We start from the raw sequence: 18,531 nt of genomic DNA on the forward strand, positions 1-18,531 counted from the left end.
AAAAAAACATCTAAATTCTCGGTTCGTTTTTATTTTGATTGATAAAAAAAACAACACACTCACCTATAGATATCATATTTTCATAGTGTTCTCCAAACTTTCTCGTGAACGGCGCAGCTCCATTGCTCAATAGAAGTGAGTATCTATGACGATAGCTAAGGTGGAATCTGCCATAGTCATATGGAACGGACTCCCATCCATTTTGAGCATGAATGTCTTGAAGTGTTCGATATATTGGAATGGAAATCAACATTTCCAAAGTTGCGGCCAGCACTGATGTTACTATGACCCCTTTCAACGAAGTGGTTTCCTGAAACCCAAAATTTCCAAGTTTACTAAAACTCAAAATTGAGAACTTCAGACCTGATCCCAGAGAGCTGGTGAAAGACTAAAAAGTAATCTTAATTTGTTATGGTTTATCAATCATAATAACGGATCTTTGAAGCTTTATGATGAACATGATTGAATTGAGTATCAAGCGAAAAACGGGAAAATTTCATACAACATAATTTCCCTTCTGACTGCAAAGCAAAAATTGCTGAAAACGTATCAAGTCGGGCGTATATAATTTCCCCAAAAAAATGTCCATTCAAATTTTATTGGCAATATTCCCTCTTTACCCTAGTCGATCAACGAAAGTTATCTTGCACGATCTTGCAAGAATTTTCCAAGTTTCTTTAAAAGATGCATAGCCTTAAAAGATCTCAAAAGATTCTTGCAAGGTCTTCTAAGATAACCTCCTTTAAAGTGGGAAAATCTTTGAAGATATGACTTTTTTGTGGGATTACAATGTTGTCATTGAGGATGGCCGGGTCGAGACCCCGCTCAAAAACCGCTCAAGATATGAGCGGTTTGAGTGATTTTCCAGCAAGATTTGAGCGGTTTGGGCGTTTTTTTTGGAAAAACCGCTCTAACCGCTCAAACTTTACGTTGTTTTTGAGCGGTTTTTTTTAGATAAACGGCTCATTTTGAAGCAAGATTTTGAGCGCAATCGTCTAAAAAAAACTACTCAAACCGCTCAAATCTTGCTTCAAATTAGGTGAAAAATCTCGACTCGGGTGATCCACACGCAGAAATACACCAGAATTGACCTATGTTTGTCCATAATTTATTTGAATTCTTCTCAGTATCGAGTCTTGTTTGCCTTCCTCATTAACTCTGGAGTTTGATACTCTCCAATTAACTCAACCAGTAAGTTTGTAACTTTTTGCCGAACAGGCACGGCAAAACCACGACCGTCCTTTGTTGCCGATAGAACTTTTTTCGACTGCACAGAAGTTAATGAATTCTCCAGACTCGAATTTTTTGCATGATTGGGGTACGTTTCTTTGGTTTTTTTTCGACAGTTTTTCACGATGCTCTTTCAATGCACTTCAAAGCCTACTATCTGGCATTGAGAGCTCAGCTTCTTTCTATAATTCTTTCTCAAATAACAAATCTGGAGAACATTTAACTACATCGCAACACTTCTCTGTAGTCGGGAAACAGGGGAGCAGAAAAGTGTCGGAAACGAGCAGAGATGTATTACCTCCATTGAAACTTCAAATAGTTGGCGTTGTGGCGCATCGGTAGTGATAGTGCCTAGCAATCATATGATTGCGGGTTCAAATCGCACGTGCGCTGCAGTTTAAGAGGTGAGATCTTGTATGATAGCTATAGCTTAGTTAACCTTTGGGTAGTGAGTTATATCCTTTTGGTTATAACTCATAGAGTAATTTCAGATAAGGTACACCGTCTGCTCGTCGCGCTATCTTATTTTCGGCCAGATAGATTCGTGCGACTTCTTAGTCTAAAACCAATCTTAATCTTACTCTAATATCTCCTAGTCTCAATACATCTAGTGTACACCGGTTTAAGCGAGTTAGTTCCAGAATGAGAAGAACTGTATTCTAAGTTTAATTCAAATTGCTCTGGTGTTGAAACTACAAGTAGTTTCAACACTTACAAATAAGTGGGTTGTTAGTTTGATGGAGTATGATTGGTTAGTATTTAATATTTTATAGAGATAAAATATCATAATAATAACCAATGATAAATACTAGTTTAGATCTGGTTCCACCCATCCGGGGTTTAGAGAGTTTTAGTTTTTCAATGTTGTATTGTAGTGTAGGATGGATGGTGGTGTTTTTCTTTATAGGTTGCGAGCATATTCTTTTTTTCTGGTTTGGAAGAAGAGATGTTATCACGATAGTTTCGGGAGATCGTATTATGATTTCTGATCGGTTGTGATGAGTGTTGATCTGGTTGCTTTTAGAGAATAGGAATGGGTTGCTTTCGACAGTACCATTTAGTTCGACTTTGGATGCAGTGCCTGGTGACTTGGATCTGTACGTATACTTGAACATCGATATGGCCATTGTTCTGTTGCAATGGGTTTCCTTTGCTGCGATGCCAAGTCGTACTTTGAATCCGTTGAGTGTAGTGACTGTAGGCAGCATATCGGGTGTATTTTGCCATTCCGTAGTTAGAGTGTGATTGGGTTGTCAAATTCCTTGCTGCTCGTCTTTGGGCTGTATGTAATCTATATACTGCATTGTATTATTTACATATACAAATCTTTGTTAATTTTGTTTTTAGTTATGATCTTGTATTAATTTTTATCGCAAAAGCGTTCTTGTTTTAGTTCGGTTATTTTTAAGAGAATAATTTATCCAGTTCTAAGCTTGTTTTAATCAGGTTTGGGTACCGTGCTTTTTTTTTCTTAGTCATGCCGTTAGGTTGTGGTTTGTGGTGTTTAGTAAGCTTGCGTTGGTTAGTTTGGATTATTATATAATTCTTTTCCAATCGGGTTAAAGGAAAGTTTGAAATGTGTTAAAACTGGTTAGAGTTATTAGCAGTGAAAGTTAAAAGTTCAATTCATTATTTCAAACAATTCTTCGTGGGCGAGCTGTGCGATTGTGGATAGGATTGTGGGCGAGTGAATTTTTAAAACAACAAAGAAGCGTCTTTGAAAAGCTAAGTACTGCTTTAATTTTATAGGCAACTTTTATTAATTTACTACTTTGAAATCATTAATTTTACGGCTTTATTTGGGGGTTGAAATTATCAATTTATTTTCATTTTAAAAATACTTACTGCATATGGGAAAAGAGTTCATATTTCAATTTATTGCTGTTTTGGGGGTAAATTTTACTGCTTCATTTATTGTATTTGGTTAATTGAAATTTATGATTCTAGAAAAAGTTTTCTGTTTTTTGTTTCGTTTTTTTTTGTAGATGATTGATGATCGTGCCTGTGAAGACTAAAGAAAAAGAGAAAACACTTTTTAAGAATGGTTAGTTTTGTTTCGAATTTATTAGAATAATTTATTTAATTCGTACTTACCTTATTAGTCGGGGAAGAATCTATGGGGAAAAACGTCGTGGATTATTTCTGATGATGTTATTAGATTAGCTAGTAAGCGAATGATGTATTTAGTTTGGAGAAGTGGCCAAAGCAATTCGAGTGTGGTCGGGTTATTTATTGGTTTTTTGACAAATAGGTTGGGTTTAAGCTTTTTTTTTGGTGAGGAGAAGTTTGGAGGGCTATTAAGGGATTTCCTAATTTTATTTTTGTTTATTGGATGATCGGGGGTATTTGAGAGTTATTTGTACTTTAGGCTAAATGATTATGTTGATTTTGTTCTTTAGGCTAATTTAATATTTTAGCTTGAGGGTATTTCGAGGTCTAGCTGGGACAGTATTGTTGATTTTTGTTCTAGTTGATAGGGGAGGGTCGTAATATTGAGGTTTTGTTTATTTTAGTTGTCAAATTTGAGCGGGTTGCTTATTTTTGAACTGGAGGTCTTAAAGTTATAGTTAGAGATACGCTTGAAGGTGATTGTTTGTCGGCTAAAGAAGTCGTGTCAAAAATAAGGTGATGATTCGGAAAGGCTCTTATTGGCTGAAATTGAACTAGTTTGTTCAAGTGCTTTCCAGCATGAATTTTGAGAAAATGTTCGGTCCATGAACTTATCTTCAAGAGGTGAAAATGTTAATTATTTTAAAGTGGTTTTTGAAATTCAACTTTCTCTAAAATTTTAGATTGCGGGATGAATGTTTTGTAATCTTTTCGTTGCTGATTACGAAGTCGAGATGATTGCCTATGTAGAAATTTTTCTTTGTGATCTTGTGGTATATATTTTTCTTCTAATTTTGTTTTTTCTTACTGTTTGAGTGATTTTCTTGTTGTCTAAATACTTAGATGTTTGTTTGTTAAGTTCTTTTTTTTCTAATGGTTTTTGGTTAGGATTCATATCAGTGCTTTGATTTTGTTTATATTCGGAGTTATTGTGAATAACTTTCAGTCCTGTAAAGGAGTATAATTGAGTCAGTTCGCAAATAGCGTACTTTTTTGGATAATAAGGTAAAAGATTGTTCCGGTGTTGAACAATTTCTTTTTTGTTTAGGTCTATAAGTTTGTATGTTACATCAGTGGGTTTATCAATTATTTGATATGGTCCTTTTCGGAGTGGTTGTAATTTTTCAGAAATTTCTTCTTGTGTTGTAAAATTTGGAATTAAAACATATGTTTCGATTTTCAAGTTTGTAGCTGGGGTAAATTGGGAAATTATTTGGGAATTAATATTTTGTCTTTGTAATAATTTTTTTGTTACTTTCTGGTAAATTTTGTCGTGTTTTTTGTCTCTGTTTAAAATCTATTGGGTGTGTGTACCGGAAGCTAATTTTAAAATTGGTGGATGATGAAAGTGATCTTCATCGTGGGTATGTAGTGGTAGATTTTAACATATTGATTCTTTAGTGGGTTGACAATAATCTTGTGTATTTTTGTTTAATTGGCATGTTAAGCAATCCTTGCATAATACTAAATAGGTGTCCATATATTCAGTGGAGGTTGCAGTGCGTGTTTATCGGGGCGCAAAGTACTGCTACGCTCAAACAAACTCCGTTAGTATACAATTTTGTTTCATTTTGCATTTTCTTTGTTTTTCATTATATTGAAAACTTAAACAATTTCTCCCTAGCGCAATTCAAAATGCCTTCAAATTTTTTATCCAAGTTATAGCCATTAGTCATCTCTAGGGCCCAAAGTTCTTAAAATTTTGACTTTTTGATCCTTGTTTTGAAAAAAAATTGGAAAAATATGCCCAAATTCCTTGTTTTTTGGTGGATATCAGAGATTTGGGTTGGGACGCAAAATTTTCTCATGTTGATGTTCTGGGGCTGCTTTTTCAACTAATCTGGGTCTTATAGGCTGGATCATGCGTCTCACAAAACAAGATTTTACAATTTTTTTAAAAAAAAGTTGAAAAATTTGACCTACAAAGTCCATTAAAAATTGTGCCATTTTTGGCCTGTTTTTCGAGGGTTTTTCGTGCAATTTGTGTCTTAAACTTTACTTTTTGTGCTCAAAATGGTGTCTAACATTTACGGACAACCAACAACCATTGTCGGAGTGTCTGTAATTTAAGTTGTGCAACCTTTTAGATTCAGTTTTTTTGGTACTTGCATTTCTTCGTTTTGAGAATCGTTTCCTAATAATTTGTTTTTGTTTGTTAATAATTTTCTTTCTTAGTGTTTTTTTTTGTTTTTATGTATCCTATTGTTTGTCAGTGTGGTGTGATTACAAGGTCGTATTTTTCGTCGTTAATTAAACAATTGTGTATTTTGATCGTTTGTTTGTTTCCTAAATTTTCTCTTGACAAGGTTTAGGATGATGGATGCAATATTTGGGTTAATGATTTCTAATGTCTTAAACTGTTAGTTCTTACAGTTTGTTGTGGTTAGCTTAACTTGAGTCGTATTGTTGGGTTGGAGAGAAAAGCGTATATTGATTCCTGAGAATGATTTTTACTCGTGACTAATTCTAAGCTAAGATAGACGTACCTAATCTTACTTAGGGGTTGTGATTTGTGATCAATGGTTGGAGAATAGAAAATCGATCCACAAGGTTCAGGTATAATTAGAACGCAAGTAGTTCGTTAGATACTATTTTATGACTGACTAAGTTTAAGTGCTATCCTGGGTCAGTTAAGAGGGGGGATCAAGTGAAGGATGAGTAACCGAAGTTCTTCACTGTTTATCCTAACTAGAATGGTTAGTTCTTGAAAATTTTCTGTTAATTCTGTGTTATTGATAAGGGGTTGGGTAGTGAATCGACGTTTGAGGTCGTTAGACACTAATTTAATTGGGAGGGGGAGAACAAAATTGTTCTATTTGATCCAAGGATAAGCCCTGATGATCAGAAATTTAGATTTAGTTTAATTTCATTTAAAGATCCAAGGGAAGCCTTGATGATCAGAATATTTAGAAAAAGTTAACTTATTTTAATTTAAGCTAAATGAATTTAAAGATCCATGGGAAGCCTTGATGATCAAAATATTTAGATAAAGTTAATTTATTTTAATTTAAGTGAAATAAATTTAGAGATCCAAGGGAAGCCTTGATGATCTGTTATTTTAAATGAAATTATTTTAATTGAAAACAAGGATAAGCCTTGATAACTTTTAGGTAAAGGTTCGAGTGAAGAAAAGGTTAAGTGTTTGGTTTTGATGATGTTAATGTTTTGAGATTTGCTGTTATGTTTTAGGTGATGAAGCTGGGATGAAAGGATGATTTATATATACTAACAATTATGCTTTATACTAACTAATTTTTGTATTTTATATTTAATAGATATTTTTTCCTAGATGTTTTTAATACTCGAAATTTTTAAGGAGAACGACTAGAGTTGTTTTTATGAATCGTTAATGTATAATTACTAGGTTTAGCGCCATGAAAGGTTATTGAAGATGTTTCTTCAAAATTTTATGTCAGTAAATGAAAATTTAAATTGACTGCTGGAAATATTCTAAATAAAAAAGTTTGATCTCGTTTTTGTCGTACAATCATGAAATTGATTGGTAGATTTCTTCCTAGTCGTACGTCGTCTCTTGTCCGAGGTCTTCTTCCAATACCGGGTAGTTCTCGTATTGTTCGGAAACTTGGCTCTGATCTATTGAGTCGTGGAGACATTTCTACTGAATTTTTGTCATATAACATTTTTTAAATAATGTATTTGTCTAATTCTAATCTTTTCTTTTTAAATCTAGGTTAATTAAGGTCTGTTCGAGACTTTTTGGTTGCACCAGATGAGTTATATCCTTTTGGTTATAACTCATAGAGTAATTTCAGATAAGGTACACCGTCTGCTCGTCACGCTATCTGCTATCTTATTTTCCGCCGGATAGATTCATGCAACTTCTTAGTCTAATACCAATCTTAATCATACTCTTATATCTCCTAGTCTCAATAGATCTAGTGTACACCGGTTTAAGCGAGTTAGTTCCAGAATGAGAACAACTGTATTCTAAGTTTAATTCAAATTGCTCTGGTGTTGAAAGTACAAGTAGTTTCAACACTTACAAATAAATGGGTGGTTAATTTGATGGAGTATGATTGGTTAGTATTTAATATTTTATAGAGATAAAACATCATAATCATAACCAATGATAAATTTTAGTTTAGATCTGGTTCCACCAGCTAGGCCTATGGCTGGTTAACTAAAAAAAATTGCTCTCTAAAAAAAACTAAAAAAACTGCTCTCCGTAAATCAAGCCATCATTGAAGAGAAGGAATGAGCAAACTACCAAACTACTCAAAATGAACATCCATGTCTAGAGCAACAACCCAGAGGCAAAATTTCAAAAAACCGCTCCACAGACAAATCAAGATAGAACCAACTTTGATAGTACAGACCACCAGTGGTGAAATGCGGAAATCCCTTCACTTAGCACACCTCATGGTTTGCCGGGAGCGAAAACGTTTGTAGAACCAAAGACCACTTCAGGAAGATATGTAGATCAAAAATTAAACCCCTCAATGAAATAGACAACTTTGTGAGACAATTCTGTGGAATGGAATGAAATTGTTTGTCAAGCTATGACATTTGCAGATTAAAAAATACATTCAGGGCCCCCGCAGTGACAAAAACGGATAAAAATCGATTATCTATAGAAAACATATAGATTTCAGATCTGTTGTAATTTTATTTAGTAAAACTTCGATTATGTAAATTTAACAATCAATTACAATGCATTTTTTTTCGCAAAAGTTTTATACTGTACATATTCATTATATAACCATCGCCAAAACACTCTAAAACTGTTTTTTCTGTATCCAATTTTATGCATACTATAAACAGATTATATATATTATCTACAGATCATAAACTGATTATATACAGATTATATACAGACTATATACAGATTATATAAAGACTATATACATGTTTTGTACAGATTATATAGTGATTTTCTCAACATTCTCGCCAATCAGATAGAATGAGTATATTGAAATAAAATTATAAAGTAGGCAATTTATTAAATTTTTCGTACTGATGTTCGATCTGAAAAATAATTTAATTTTCTTATTCTGTAAATAAGTTGCAGCAGAAAGTAAATTGCTCTATGTTTATTTTTATAATTTTTATTGATGTTTTATCACAAAATCGCGCTGATTACGTTGATCTTTTAAATGGCATTTGAAGACGTTTTGCACAAAATTACTTTTCTTACAGCGGAAACCCTTAGATTGCAAAATCTTAGAGGGATCTCCTAAAACTTGTAGTTTGTGGTAACCAATTTTCCTCAAGTGAGTTCAATTCACTATAAAACTGTGGAAAACTTTTCCTGATTGCAAATTTTGAATTGTCAATTTAATTTTGAATTGTCAAAATGGAATTTTTACAACCCCTATAGTTTTTAGGCAATATAATCAATTTGATACAGACTTCATACAGATTATATACAGATTATCTACATATTATCTACAGATTATATACAGTTTTTTTGCATAAAGATTATATACTGACTATATGTAGATTATCTACAGATTATATAAAGGTTTTACATAATACAAAATCGATTATTTTGGCACTTAAACCCATTTGATTTTGGTGAAAAAAAACTGGATTCTATCTGTAGAGAATCGATTTTTGTTTGAAAAATGGTTGTACATAAATCGTTTATATACTTACGTTAATCAGTAGCTTTTTATGTATATAATCGATTTTTATCCACTTTCGTCAATGCGGGTCAGACTATGAAAATGAAATCATCACAATGCTTAAAAACGTTTGTTTACTCAGAGAATATCCGATGGACTTTTTTAGTTTGCAGATAACGGGATTAAGTTTTCTCACCTTGATCTGCATCGCTCAGAAAATTGTACGGTTAAGGGTGTTCGTTGATTTTTTTCGAATTTGTATTACTCGAAACTAGGAAGTCGTACAATTTCCGACAAGACTTCTCTGCAAGTACAAATAATGGTAAATATAGGCTTGGAAAAAAAACTCAATCGTATTCCAAAATTCATTGTAGTTTCAGCTAGCCCGTTAAACTTTTTAAAGTCAATTTCATTTTTTGAATTAAAATGGAGAAACCCGTGATTAAAAACCATGACAGAGGAAAATAAGACGAAAAATCTAGTTTTACAAATCAAATCAAAAACATTACACAAAAAGTCATTTTAAACGATTCCGCCAATGGTTGGACGTCTAACGAGACACCGTTATTACTAACTTCTGGATCCGAGAAAATTATCTTCAAGAACAAAATCATGCAAAAAGGGGAATCAAAATTACAAAGAAGATACTTTCTTTCAACAACATTGACCAGAACTCCGTTTCGAAAAAGTCATTTTTATCAGATCTAAGCTACTCGTATTTATGAAAATCTGTTTGCCCCACTCTGAAGTAGACTACAAAAACACAAGAAGGAGCGAATGAATGGAATCCGACGGAAACACAAATAAAATGGAAAATTGTGACGAAAACTCTTTTATATGCAGAATTGATGAAATATGTAAAGAGACAGTTCCATAAAATTTGTTTTGGGTTCAAAAGTTCTAAGCGGCTAGGTTTTCCATATTTCAAAACATTAGGGTCAATTTATAAAAATCCACAGTCTTAGAGATTGCAGCTCTTAAAGTTTCATTTGAAACCAATGGCAAAATCTGGTTTAGTAATTATTTCTTGAAAACGCAAATACTCAATTTCATTATTGCACAACGGCAAAAAATCAATGCATTTAAAGTGTAGTGGCCGTTGAAGGTATGCCCAAGCAAATTCAATAAGAAATGGACTCCTGTTCAGAAGACATTCAACTACAAACTGATACTTTTATGATTTTTTGGTTGAGTTCAAGGAAAGGTTTTTTGAAAACGAAAACAGTCTTACAAACCCTACCAATTTTCTAGAAAAAAAACAGCAAAATTAAAAAAAAAACTCTGTTTCTTCAGAAAAAATTGAATCGTTAGGTATCTAAAAATGGTTTTCAAGAACAAAACTGACGAAGAGCAAACCGAGTGCCAATAAAAATTTAGCCAATTCAAAGCAAGTATCCACACTAAAAATCATTTTTCGGATCTTTGAAACACACTTTACTTGAATCGTTCAAAACTTCTCCGAATTTTAGTCTCAGCTAAATTCCTAACTAGTTTTCAAAAGTTTTATCAGAGCAGTCGTACCAAATCATCTTCCGAAAAACAGGACCTCTAGAAAAACAAGCCTAAGAACAAACGCGTCACTCAACAGTTTGAGAGTCACCTCAGAACAATTCCATCGAAACGATTAGATGGCAATTACATTCGCTTCAAGGTCTTGTATATCCACAGATTGAAGTCTTCAACCGTTGTGTTGGAACTGTTCTGCATGGTATGGGCAATGGCACATGCACAAAATGTCTTCAAATGTCAGCAAACTATAAGAATTTGATAATAGTAAAAAAGCAAAGCAGACAGATGATATGATTAAAACGTAACCGGCTTTGAATTTCGTATAGAGTCCTACACTTTGGTGGCAAGCTCGCAACACGTTGGCGCGGCTGCGGCGGTCACTATTCTGCAGCTTGAGTTTATGCTGGTTGAACAGTAAACAATCAATCCATAAATTCGTTGGCTCAAATTTCAACCAATCATAATTCAAGAAGATAAATTTTGGGACTTATGCGACTGATTTTTTTTATTTTGGGAGCTATGAATATTGGGATTCATGGGAATTCACCATTTTGTCAGATAATGTCTTTTTGTTCTTTCTAAAGTATATTGTATGAATAACCTAATCAAATTGAAAAATTGAACCCTTTGAAATAGTCAGATTTCTCTATTGCAAGCTGCTACCTCTCTCGTAGAAATCTTCACGTTGACAGTGGTTTTAGATGCAACGAAACTGCGCAAACAGAAAAGTGGCGACATATTTGTTCCAAGTGGCGACATATTTGCGATAGTCATCAAATTCAACTTGATTCTTTTTGCTGTTTCTTATTTTTAAAACACCACCTGAACAGTTTTTGGATGTTTCTTTGCAATAAATTGAGTAAATACTTCTTTACTTCAACGTACTAACCGCGAAATGCAATGTTTGAGGGAATGCTTTTTTTTCGTATTGCGATTGATTGACCCGAAAAAAAAATCAACATAAAAAAGAAGGCGAGATTATATTTGTCGAGTTACGGGCAAATTATTTCTCGATTTGTGTGCTTACCCCGGGCTCCTCGATCGGCAGTTCGTTTCTGTCCCAAATTGAAGGGTGTGTTCTGGCAGTTTCCAGAAGCGGAGACGTGAACAAATTCACATTCGGAATTCCGTGTTTTCTGGCCGCCAAAATAGGACCGCCGACAAGCGAGTCGCCAATCACAATGTCATAATTGTGAGGAGACTTTTCTAGAAACTTATCCAGCTCTTCGTATGCTTTAATTATCCCATCTTCACGAAGGTAACTTGGAAGCGTCATCAGAGCTTCCAGAACATTCAGCGGTACAATGGTCGGCATTACTGTGGTTTCATGCACTTCGAATGCACCTGGCATGTCTTGGATTATCTGCTCGGGACAAGAGTCCGTTGTGAAGACGGACACTCTGTGACCTTTGTCTACTAGTGCTCGGTATTGACCTGAAATAAAGTTACCACTGCTACTAATGAGATCTCGGCTCTTTCTGTATCACGACCCAAAACAGATTTCGTTCATATGTTGAAAATTGGATCATAATGCTCGAATTGGATTGCTTGAAATAAGTTCCAGCGAAAGAAAATCTGGATATCCAATACAATAAAAACAGAAGCTCAATCGACAATTCGATAATTTTTGGCCGCATACCAGAAAATATCTGGGATCTCTTTTACCAGCCCCCTGTTACAAAAAGGGCGAGCAAGTTTGTCACTAGGTACAAATCCGCAGAACACGTAACTGAGAAAATATAAATTGACGAATTAATTGAGGACATTTTAGACCACAAAAATCCATTATAGTTGATTAATCAATTATAATTGATTTTTGCAGCCTAAAGCGGTGGCAGAGCTGAGAGGCCTTTAGCATAGTGGTAAGGCGTTCACTTCGAGGTTGTGAGATCGTTTAATCGATCCCCTGCCATGGCAATCATTGTATGTGAGGACGAGCGCGCACTTGACCTCTAGCTTCAGGTCTACCCAGCCTACTGCCTATGGCTGCAATAGTCGCACCCGTGAAAGTTCTGGACGCAAAAAAAACGGCCTTGAATCACAATAAAAAGAGCTATGCGCATCAAAATAACTCAGTTCGGAATGTGGGCAAATAAGAGAAACGGACTACGCTTAGAAAGGCTAAGAATAATTTTAAGGCCACGCGGATTTCGAAAATCTAGTCATTTCATGCTTGTTGTGATTTCGAATGCTCTATTAAAGTTGTTTCTGTATGGAAACATCGTTTCCATAAATAGCAGCATCTATAGTGCGGCGTATGGTTTGCATGGTGAAAAAAATCAAAATCTAATAAAACCGTATCGTGTATTAAGGATACGTTTTCTCAGTCATTTTTGTCAAGGAGCTTGTTTTTACGGTTTTCCAGAGAAAAAATAACTGTGTGAAAAATCTCTTCCATACGTAAGGTGAAAGATTTTCATATCTTTCCAACGGCTTGCATAATGATGAGAAACCGTTTTATTACTAATTTAATCCGTTAAAAAGCTATTTTGAGGGTTTTAGAAACAAATTTATGTGCTACGCATGATCAGTCATTTTCCATACAAATCATGCATGGATGTGTATGGTTGTGCATTATCTTCTATGGTGGGCAACCCGGTCAATGTTTTTAAAGGCGCTTAGAAGTTTTTGAGTTTTCTGAGCTCTCTCAAAACACTTATAAGACCCTATTTCGATCAAACGTTCAGCACCGAAAGTCCGAAATGACGTTTTCCGTTTTTTGTGGAAAATTTTAGTATGTACTGGCGCCAGAGGCGCTTTTAGGAAAATTATTGGTATCAATTGGCCAGAAATTTTTGTCTGAGAAAACAAATTAGTATATATTGGCACCAAATTTTGGGGTTGGTCGCACCAGCGGATTAAGAGAGGGTGGTTGGGCGGGGGCAGAAGCTTTCTTTTCAGTCATTCGACCCTCTGCCGACCCAAAGGGTGCCCTATTTGTACTATTTTGAGATATGCGTTTTTGGATAACTGACCCTAAAATTTTTGGTCTGTTTTTTTTCTAGCTTTTGCCTACCGCGCAGAAAACTTGGTGTCAAAATGGGGTCTTAATAGTGATTTGGTAGAGCTCAGAAAGTCAATTTGGTCGACCTAAAAAAAGGTCGAGAAAGTTTTCGATTTTTTTTGAAAACTCTCTTATCTCGAGAAAATCCTAGATCTGCCCCTGCTCCCCTCTTTGAACTTTTTTCTAAACTTTTCCAAAAGTGAAAAGCTTTTATGAGGTGTGAAAAAATAGAGTGTGAAGAAAATGTTCATGATGTCATAGACAGATTTGACGCCAAAAATCACTACTGTTGCATAAATTTGCTTAATTTTTGTTGATTTTTGAATTATGCAATCTAGTATTTTTTTCAAAGTTCTGCCTCCCTCCCCCTCCCTCAGAAAAATCCAAGATCCGCGCCCGGTTGGTCGGCCATAAAATGGTTGTCATATAGTACCAAAGTGTAGCCCTTTGGTAGTTCGAGTCAGGGGGTCGAATCCCTGAGAGAAGGCGTCAGTTCAGCCCCCCCCCCCCCTCCTTCCGAATCGGTTACTGGTCTAAAAAGCCGTCAAATTAATATAATCCTCTATCGCCCAAAGACAACGAAACGGAGTATAAATTCTTTATAATCCATTTTTTTTGCTCGAATTTAAAAGTGAATGTAAATGCCATAATTTGTTTTCGCTTCGTTTCGAGCAACATTTTCTGCCTTGTTCACATTCTGATGTACGTTATGAATGCACGGCCTAACAAAAAGATCGATAAAAATTGATTTATCGATAACAACTGATCGATAACAAAAAATGATTTATTGCTTTTGTATTAGTAGCAATAAATACGTTTTAGATTGAATAAAATCAATTTTTTCTTGTTCCGACCATTTTCGCGAATCCCGGAGGGGAACGGGGTTGCCCGGCAAATCTTAAAACCCCCTGGTTCGATCTCCTGTGAACCATTTTCGGCGGACTTTGGTCTTAAGTTATAAAACTGTTGAGGTTGCATATTAAAAGTTCGACGGGATAATTTAAATTTTTTCAAGACCTGCAGAAGGGTTGAAGTGGCCCCGCATGCACATGGTGACCATGAGGATGTGATAGGACTTCCGGGAACCCCCACCATGCAGTGAGCCCTGCTCCACAGTCGGCGCAGAATCGTTTGCAAATTTGGAACCCCGCGAAGAAACAGTGAAGCTGACAGCAGCTGCCAGCAAAACCAGCTTGAAAGACAATTTAACTGTGTTAAAATGTATTTTAAATGTATTGTTCGACATGGACTTAAGTCTATAGCTTTAACTAACAGCTATATCACACGTGATTTGATTTGACGATTCTGTTGTACTGTTGCTAGCCAGGCAATCAATCGTTTAACTATGTCGCCATGTTTGGGGTCTAGGACAACAAGCCGACGGGACTTCAAGCCGAAGGGACTTCAGGCCGAAAATTAAACTTTACAAGCGCCTCAAATCATTATTTTTTCATATGTAAAACGTTGCTTGTCAAAATCGTAGGCTATTTTACTCCATAATAAGCGTTATTTATGACCATGAATCACTTGAGATTGGCATCCGTTAAAAATATCAGCCGGTTTTTGAAATGCATAAATTATAAACAAGAAAGTTACCTTCAACCGTGTTTTGTTTTTCAACTTCCCTAAACATCATTTGGAGGCTTAAAATCGATGAAGACGCTAATAAGTACCGAATAAAGATCATGAAATTGAGAAATTCTTCAAAAAAAAATTCCAAATTAATCATATTTCATGACTTAGAGAGAAAATTTTCGGCTTGAAGTCCATATTTGTAAGAAGCGGACCGAAGGCGGAGCAATAAGCAGAATGGTCTAAGAGCAGAATAGGTCCAAGAGCAGAAAAATAGAAAAATATCAACTTTTACTGATTAATATGGGCAAATTGATAAAAAAATTCTCAGAATCATCTATAATACCAAGAGAATGAATGATTTACTCATGAATTGAATAATTTCTTCATTGAATTTTTCTAAAAATCTTGATTAAATTAGTCAAATTATGCTTAAATTATTAGTTTATTTGGTAATATTGACTATTATTATAATTCATTTACCGATCAGCTCATAAAAGTTGATGTTTTCTATTTTTCTGCTGTTGGACCCATTCTGCTCTTTGACCATTCTGCTTATATAGACTGGCCACCCAAAGGACCGAATATTCTAGAAATAAAACGTCATTGAATTTAAGGCGTATTCAAGTCATGAATTTATTACATATCATTTTCCGCGTGATATGGGTAGTGAAAAGTTCATACTGACGACTTGAATGAACGGATTCATGAATTTCGCGATGCTACTGTGGGTTTTGGTGAAACTGATCTACTTAAAAATTACCCCCCTTTTAAGAAAGGGGGGGGGGGGCAATTGTTAAGTAGAAAAATATAACGCAATTTGGAGCAATCAGATTGCCGCAAAATTGCAGTAGCAATACAAAGCTCCAGCGCTAATTTACTGCTTTTATTAAAAGGGGTGGCAATTGTTAAGTAGATCCGGTGGACCAAATCGCAATTGCTATCCTCTTGTTGAAAACTCAAACTTTCTTTTAGGTCGACCAAACTGATTAGCCAATTTTTCATTAAAAAGCATAGAGCGATACTGTGACGAATAAATTTTTTGCGCGCAGGTAAATTTCTTACCAAACAGGCCAAAAATGAAGTTTTTTAAACAGTTTTTGAAAGTTTTGATCTTATATTGAATTTATTTTTACCATTATTACTATTGACACGTTAAAAAAGCAACGTTAAAATAATAAAATTAATGTTAACAAAATTCAGGCGTGTAAACAGTAATTTAAACAAGGGATCTACTTAACAATCTCCCCCCCCCCCCTATTGTATCTACTAAATAATCCCCCCTTCTTGAAAAGGGGGGATTGTTTAGTAGATCCTAAACAAGCGCCAAATGAAGACTTTTTGGGCGCTAAAGGATTAATTAGTAAGAGGGATTTGCCCGCCAAAATCTTCAAATTTTAGCGCAATTATTTTCTTAACCTCAGTGCTATGATTTTTATAAAAGCCATAAGCGCCAACAAATCAGAGGTAAAAGAGAAATTCTCGTTTTTTCAGAAAAAAAAAGGAAAAAAAAGAGGGTCGAAAACATTTTTTTTTGAAAAATCTATAATTTTTCTCTTTTTTATTTGGCGCTTTTATTAAAGACAGCATTTCAAATGGGGCTGTAAAACAGTGCCGAAGTACAACAGTGCCAAAATATAAAAGTGTTCAACAGTCTAAAAGTCTAAAAGTGTAAGTGTAAAAGTAAAACTGTTGATTTTCGGCACTGTTTAACATTAAATTTATTTTCGGCACTGTTGTACTTCGGCACTGTTGTGATGCCCTTAGAGTGCCGGAAATAAATTTATTGTTCAACAGTCCCGAAAATCATTAAGTTTCGGCACTTGAACGCTTTTTCAGTTTCGACAAGTTGTACTTCGGTACTGTTGAACGCCCCCCCCCCCCCCCCCATTTCAAACTGATCAGCCATACGATCGTACTTAAAAATAAAATTGTCGAGTAAGTTTGAACATTTTTGACGGTGTTTTGAAGTGCAATCATTTAGCATGCATGCTACAAGTTGCAGAAATAGTTTGGAGGAAAGTGCCGCTGATTGATACCTCCTGACAATACAATTTATTTTTGTCTTAGGACAATTTATTCGTCCAAAAAAATCAGAAAAACAAAAAAACGCGCTATTGAGCTGTTTACGGAGAATCACTGTTCTTTTTCTGTTTAACCATTCGCAGATTTTTTGTTTGTTTTTCTCATTAGTGACGACTTTCGAATGACTAAGAAAATATTTGTTAGAGCTCAAATTTCGAAAAAAAACATCTAGTACCGCAATCTATTAGGTGATTCAACTGTCTACAGAAAAAGAAACATTGTTAAAACATAGCAAAGATGGTTGCGATCTGAATTTAGATTAGAGTTGTTTAAGCATTTTAAAGACAGGTCTTAGTTGACCTTCACTCTTTATGTTCACTCCTTCGCTAACTTTTTAACCATCGTTTTAATGATTCAGTAATTCACTGTTTTAACTTCTTTTAAGTTCTTTTAATTTTTTGAATAGGATTATTTATAGCATTAGATTAATTTATCATGTTGCAGCCTAGCACTAACGAAGTAGGCGTCAGCGGAATACCATAATTCTGGCAGAATCACTCAATTGACCCCCAAGTCCCTGAAAAGATTGATGAGATCTGTTCCAATTAGCAGTCATAGCTGAAAAGAACATCGACATTGACTTGCTGCTAGATCCCGTGGATTGAATTCCTACGACTCAGCCTGCTCTAGAAAATACCCCGGAAGCCAAGGAAACAAGCAAAGAAAGTCCGAATCTAGCGGAACATAGACGTTTCAACGATGAACAAAGTGCCTCTCAAAAAGCATAACTCAAGAACTTAAGTGAATGAGACAAGAAGAGGCAGACAAAAAGCTCAGATCGCTACTGTATTTATCCCTCGGAGCAGAAAGTAAAAGAATTTGTAGCCAAAATATCACGAAAAATGAAAGCCTTCACATTTCATATATTAGATTTTCACGCCACATTTTTTATCAGAACAACATACATAACGTTTGAAATGGACAAACTCCTAAACAGGAAAAAAAAAGATGGAGAAAAAATCTACAACATTTTTGGGAACAGTTTTTCATAATTAATCTGAAAAACTACGATATTCAGAAAAAAAATTGCCAAAACTCTAACTCCAATGAATGCCTTAAATGTAGCTAGTGTTAGGAATGAGCGAAAAGGGAATAAGAAACCATCTAGATTGAACAACCAGTTTTTAAAATTCGGGAAATTTTGTACATAATAGCAATAGAAGAAACGTTAATGTTAAACGGGAACCAACTCTAGCCATTGAAAGAGGTAGCTTATGTTTAAAATAGAGGGAAAACTTTACAAAAGGCCATTTACCTGTCTGACCAGCTGAAGACGCTACCTGTCAAAACTGTGAATATAAAGGGCATTTCACTAAAAACTGTAAACCGAAATGTGAAATTAACTGTGAATCGAAACGATCTTTCCGGTTCTTAAACCAATACATAAAACTTGTTCCAACCTCACAACTTTGGGCAGCCCCTCGAGACTTTTAATGA

At 34.9% G+C, this 18,531-nt stretch overlaps 3 protein-coding genes across 3 annotated transcripts in view; 1 reads left to right on the top strand and 2 right to left on the bottom strand.

The window, feature by feature from the left end:
* Positions 1-76, bottom strand: part of LOC134843366 (uncharacterized) — a 2,646-nt gene extending 2,570 nt beyond the window's left edge. Inside the window, exon 1 of the mRNA XM_063859608.1 lies at positions 64-76. Within this exon, the coding sequence (XP_063715678.1) occupies positions 64-76 (13 nt within the window). The remainder of the gene's footprint in view (positions 1-63) is intronic.
* The window catches only part of LOC134843901 (uncharacterized), a 681,357-nt gene that overhangs the window by 15,853 nt on the left and 646,973 nt on the right, over positions 1-18,531 (top strand). The gene's annotated exons all lie outside the window — the stretch shown is intronic.
* On the bottom strand, positions 78-14,753 carry LOC134854170 (uncharacterized; the record flags this gene model as incomplete). Its single annotated transcript, XM_063870305.1, is given in 3 exon segments — positions 78-310; positions 11,461-11,867; positions 14,455-14,753. Coding segments are annotated over 3 exon segments (869 nt in total), but the record flags the coding sequence as incomplete, so codon positions are not given.

This window comes from Symsagittifera roscoffensis, chromosome 1 (assembly GCF_963678635.1).
Source record: "Symsagittifera roscoffensis chromosome 1, txSymRosc1.1, whole genome shotgun sequence".
NCBI classification, from domain to species: Eukaryota; Metazoa; Xenacoelomorpha; order Acoela; family Convolutidae; genus Symsagittifera; species Symsagittifera roscoffensis.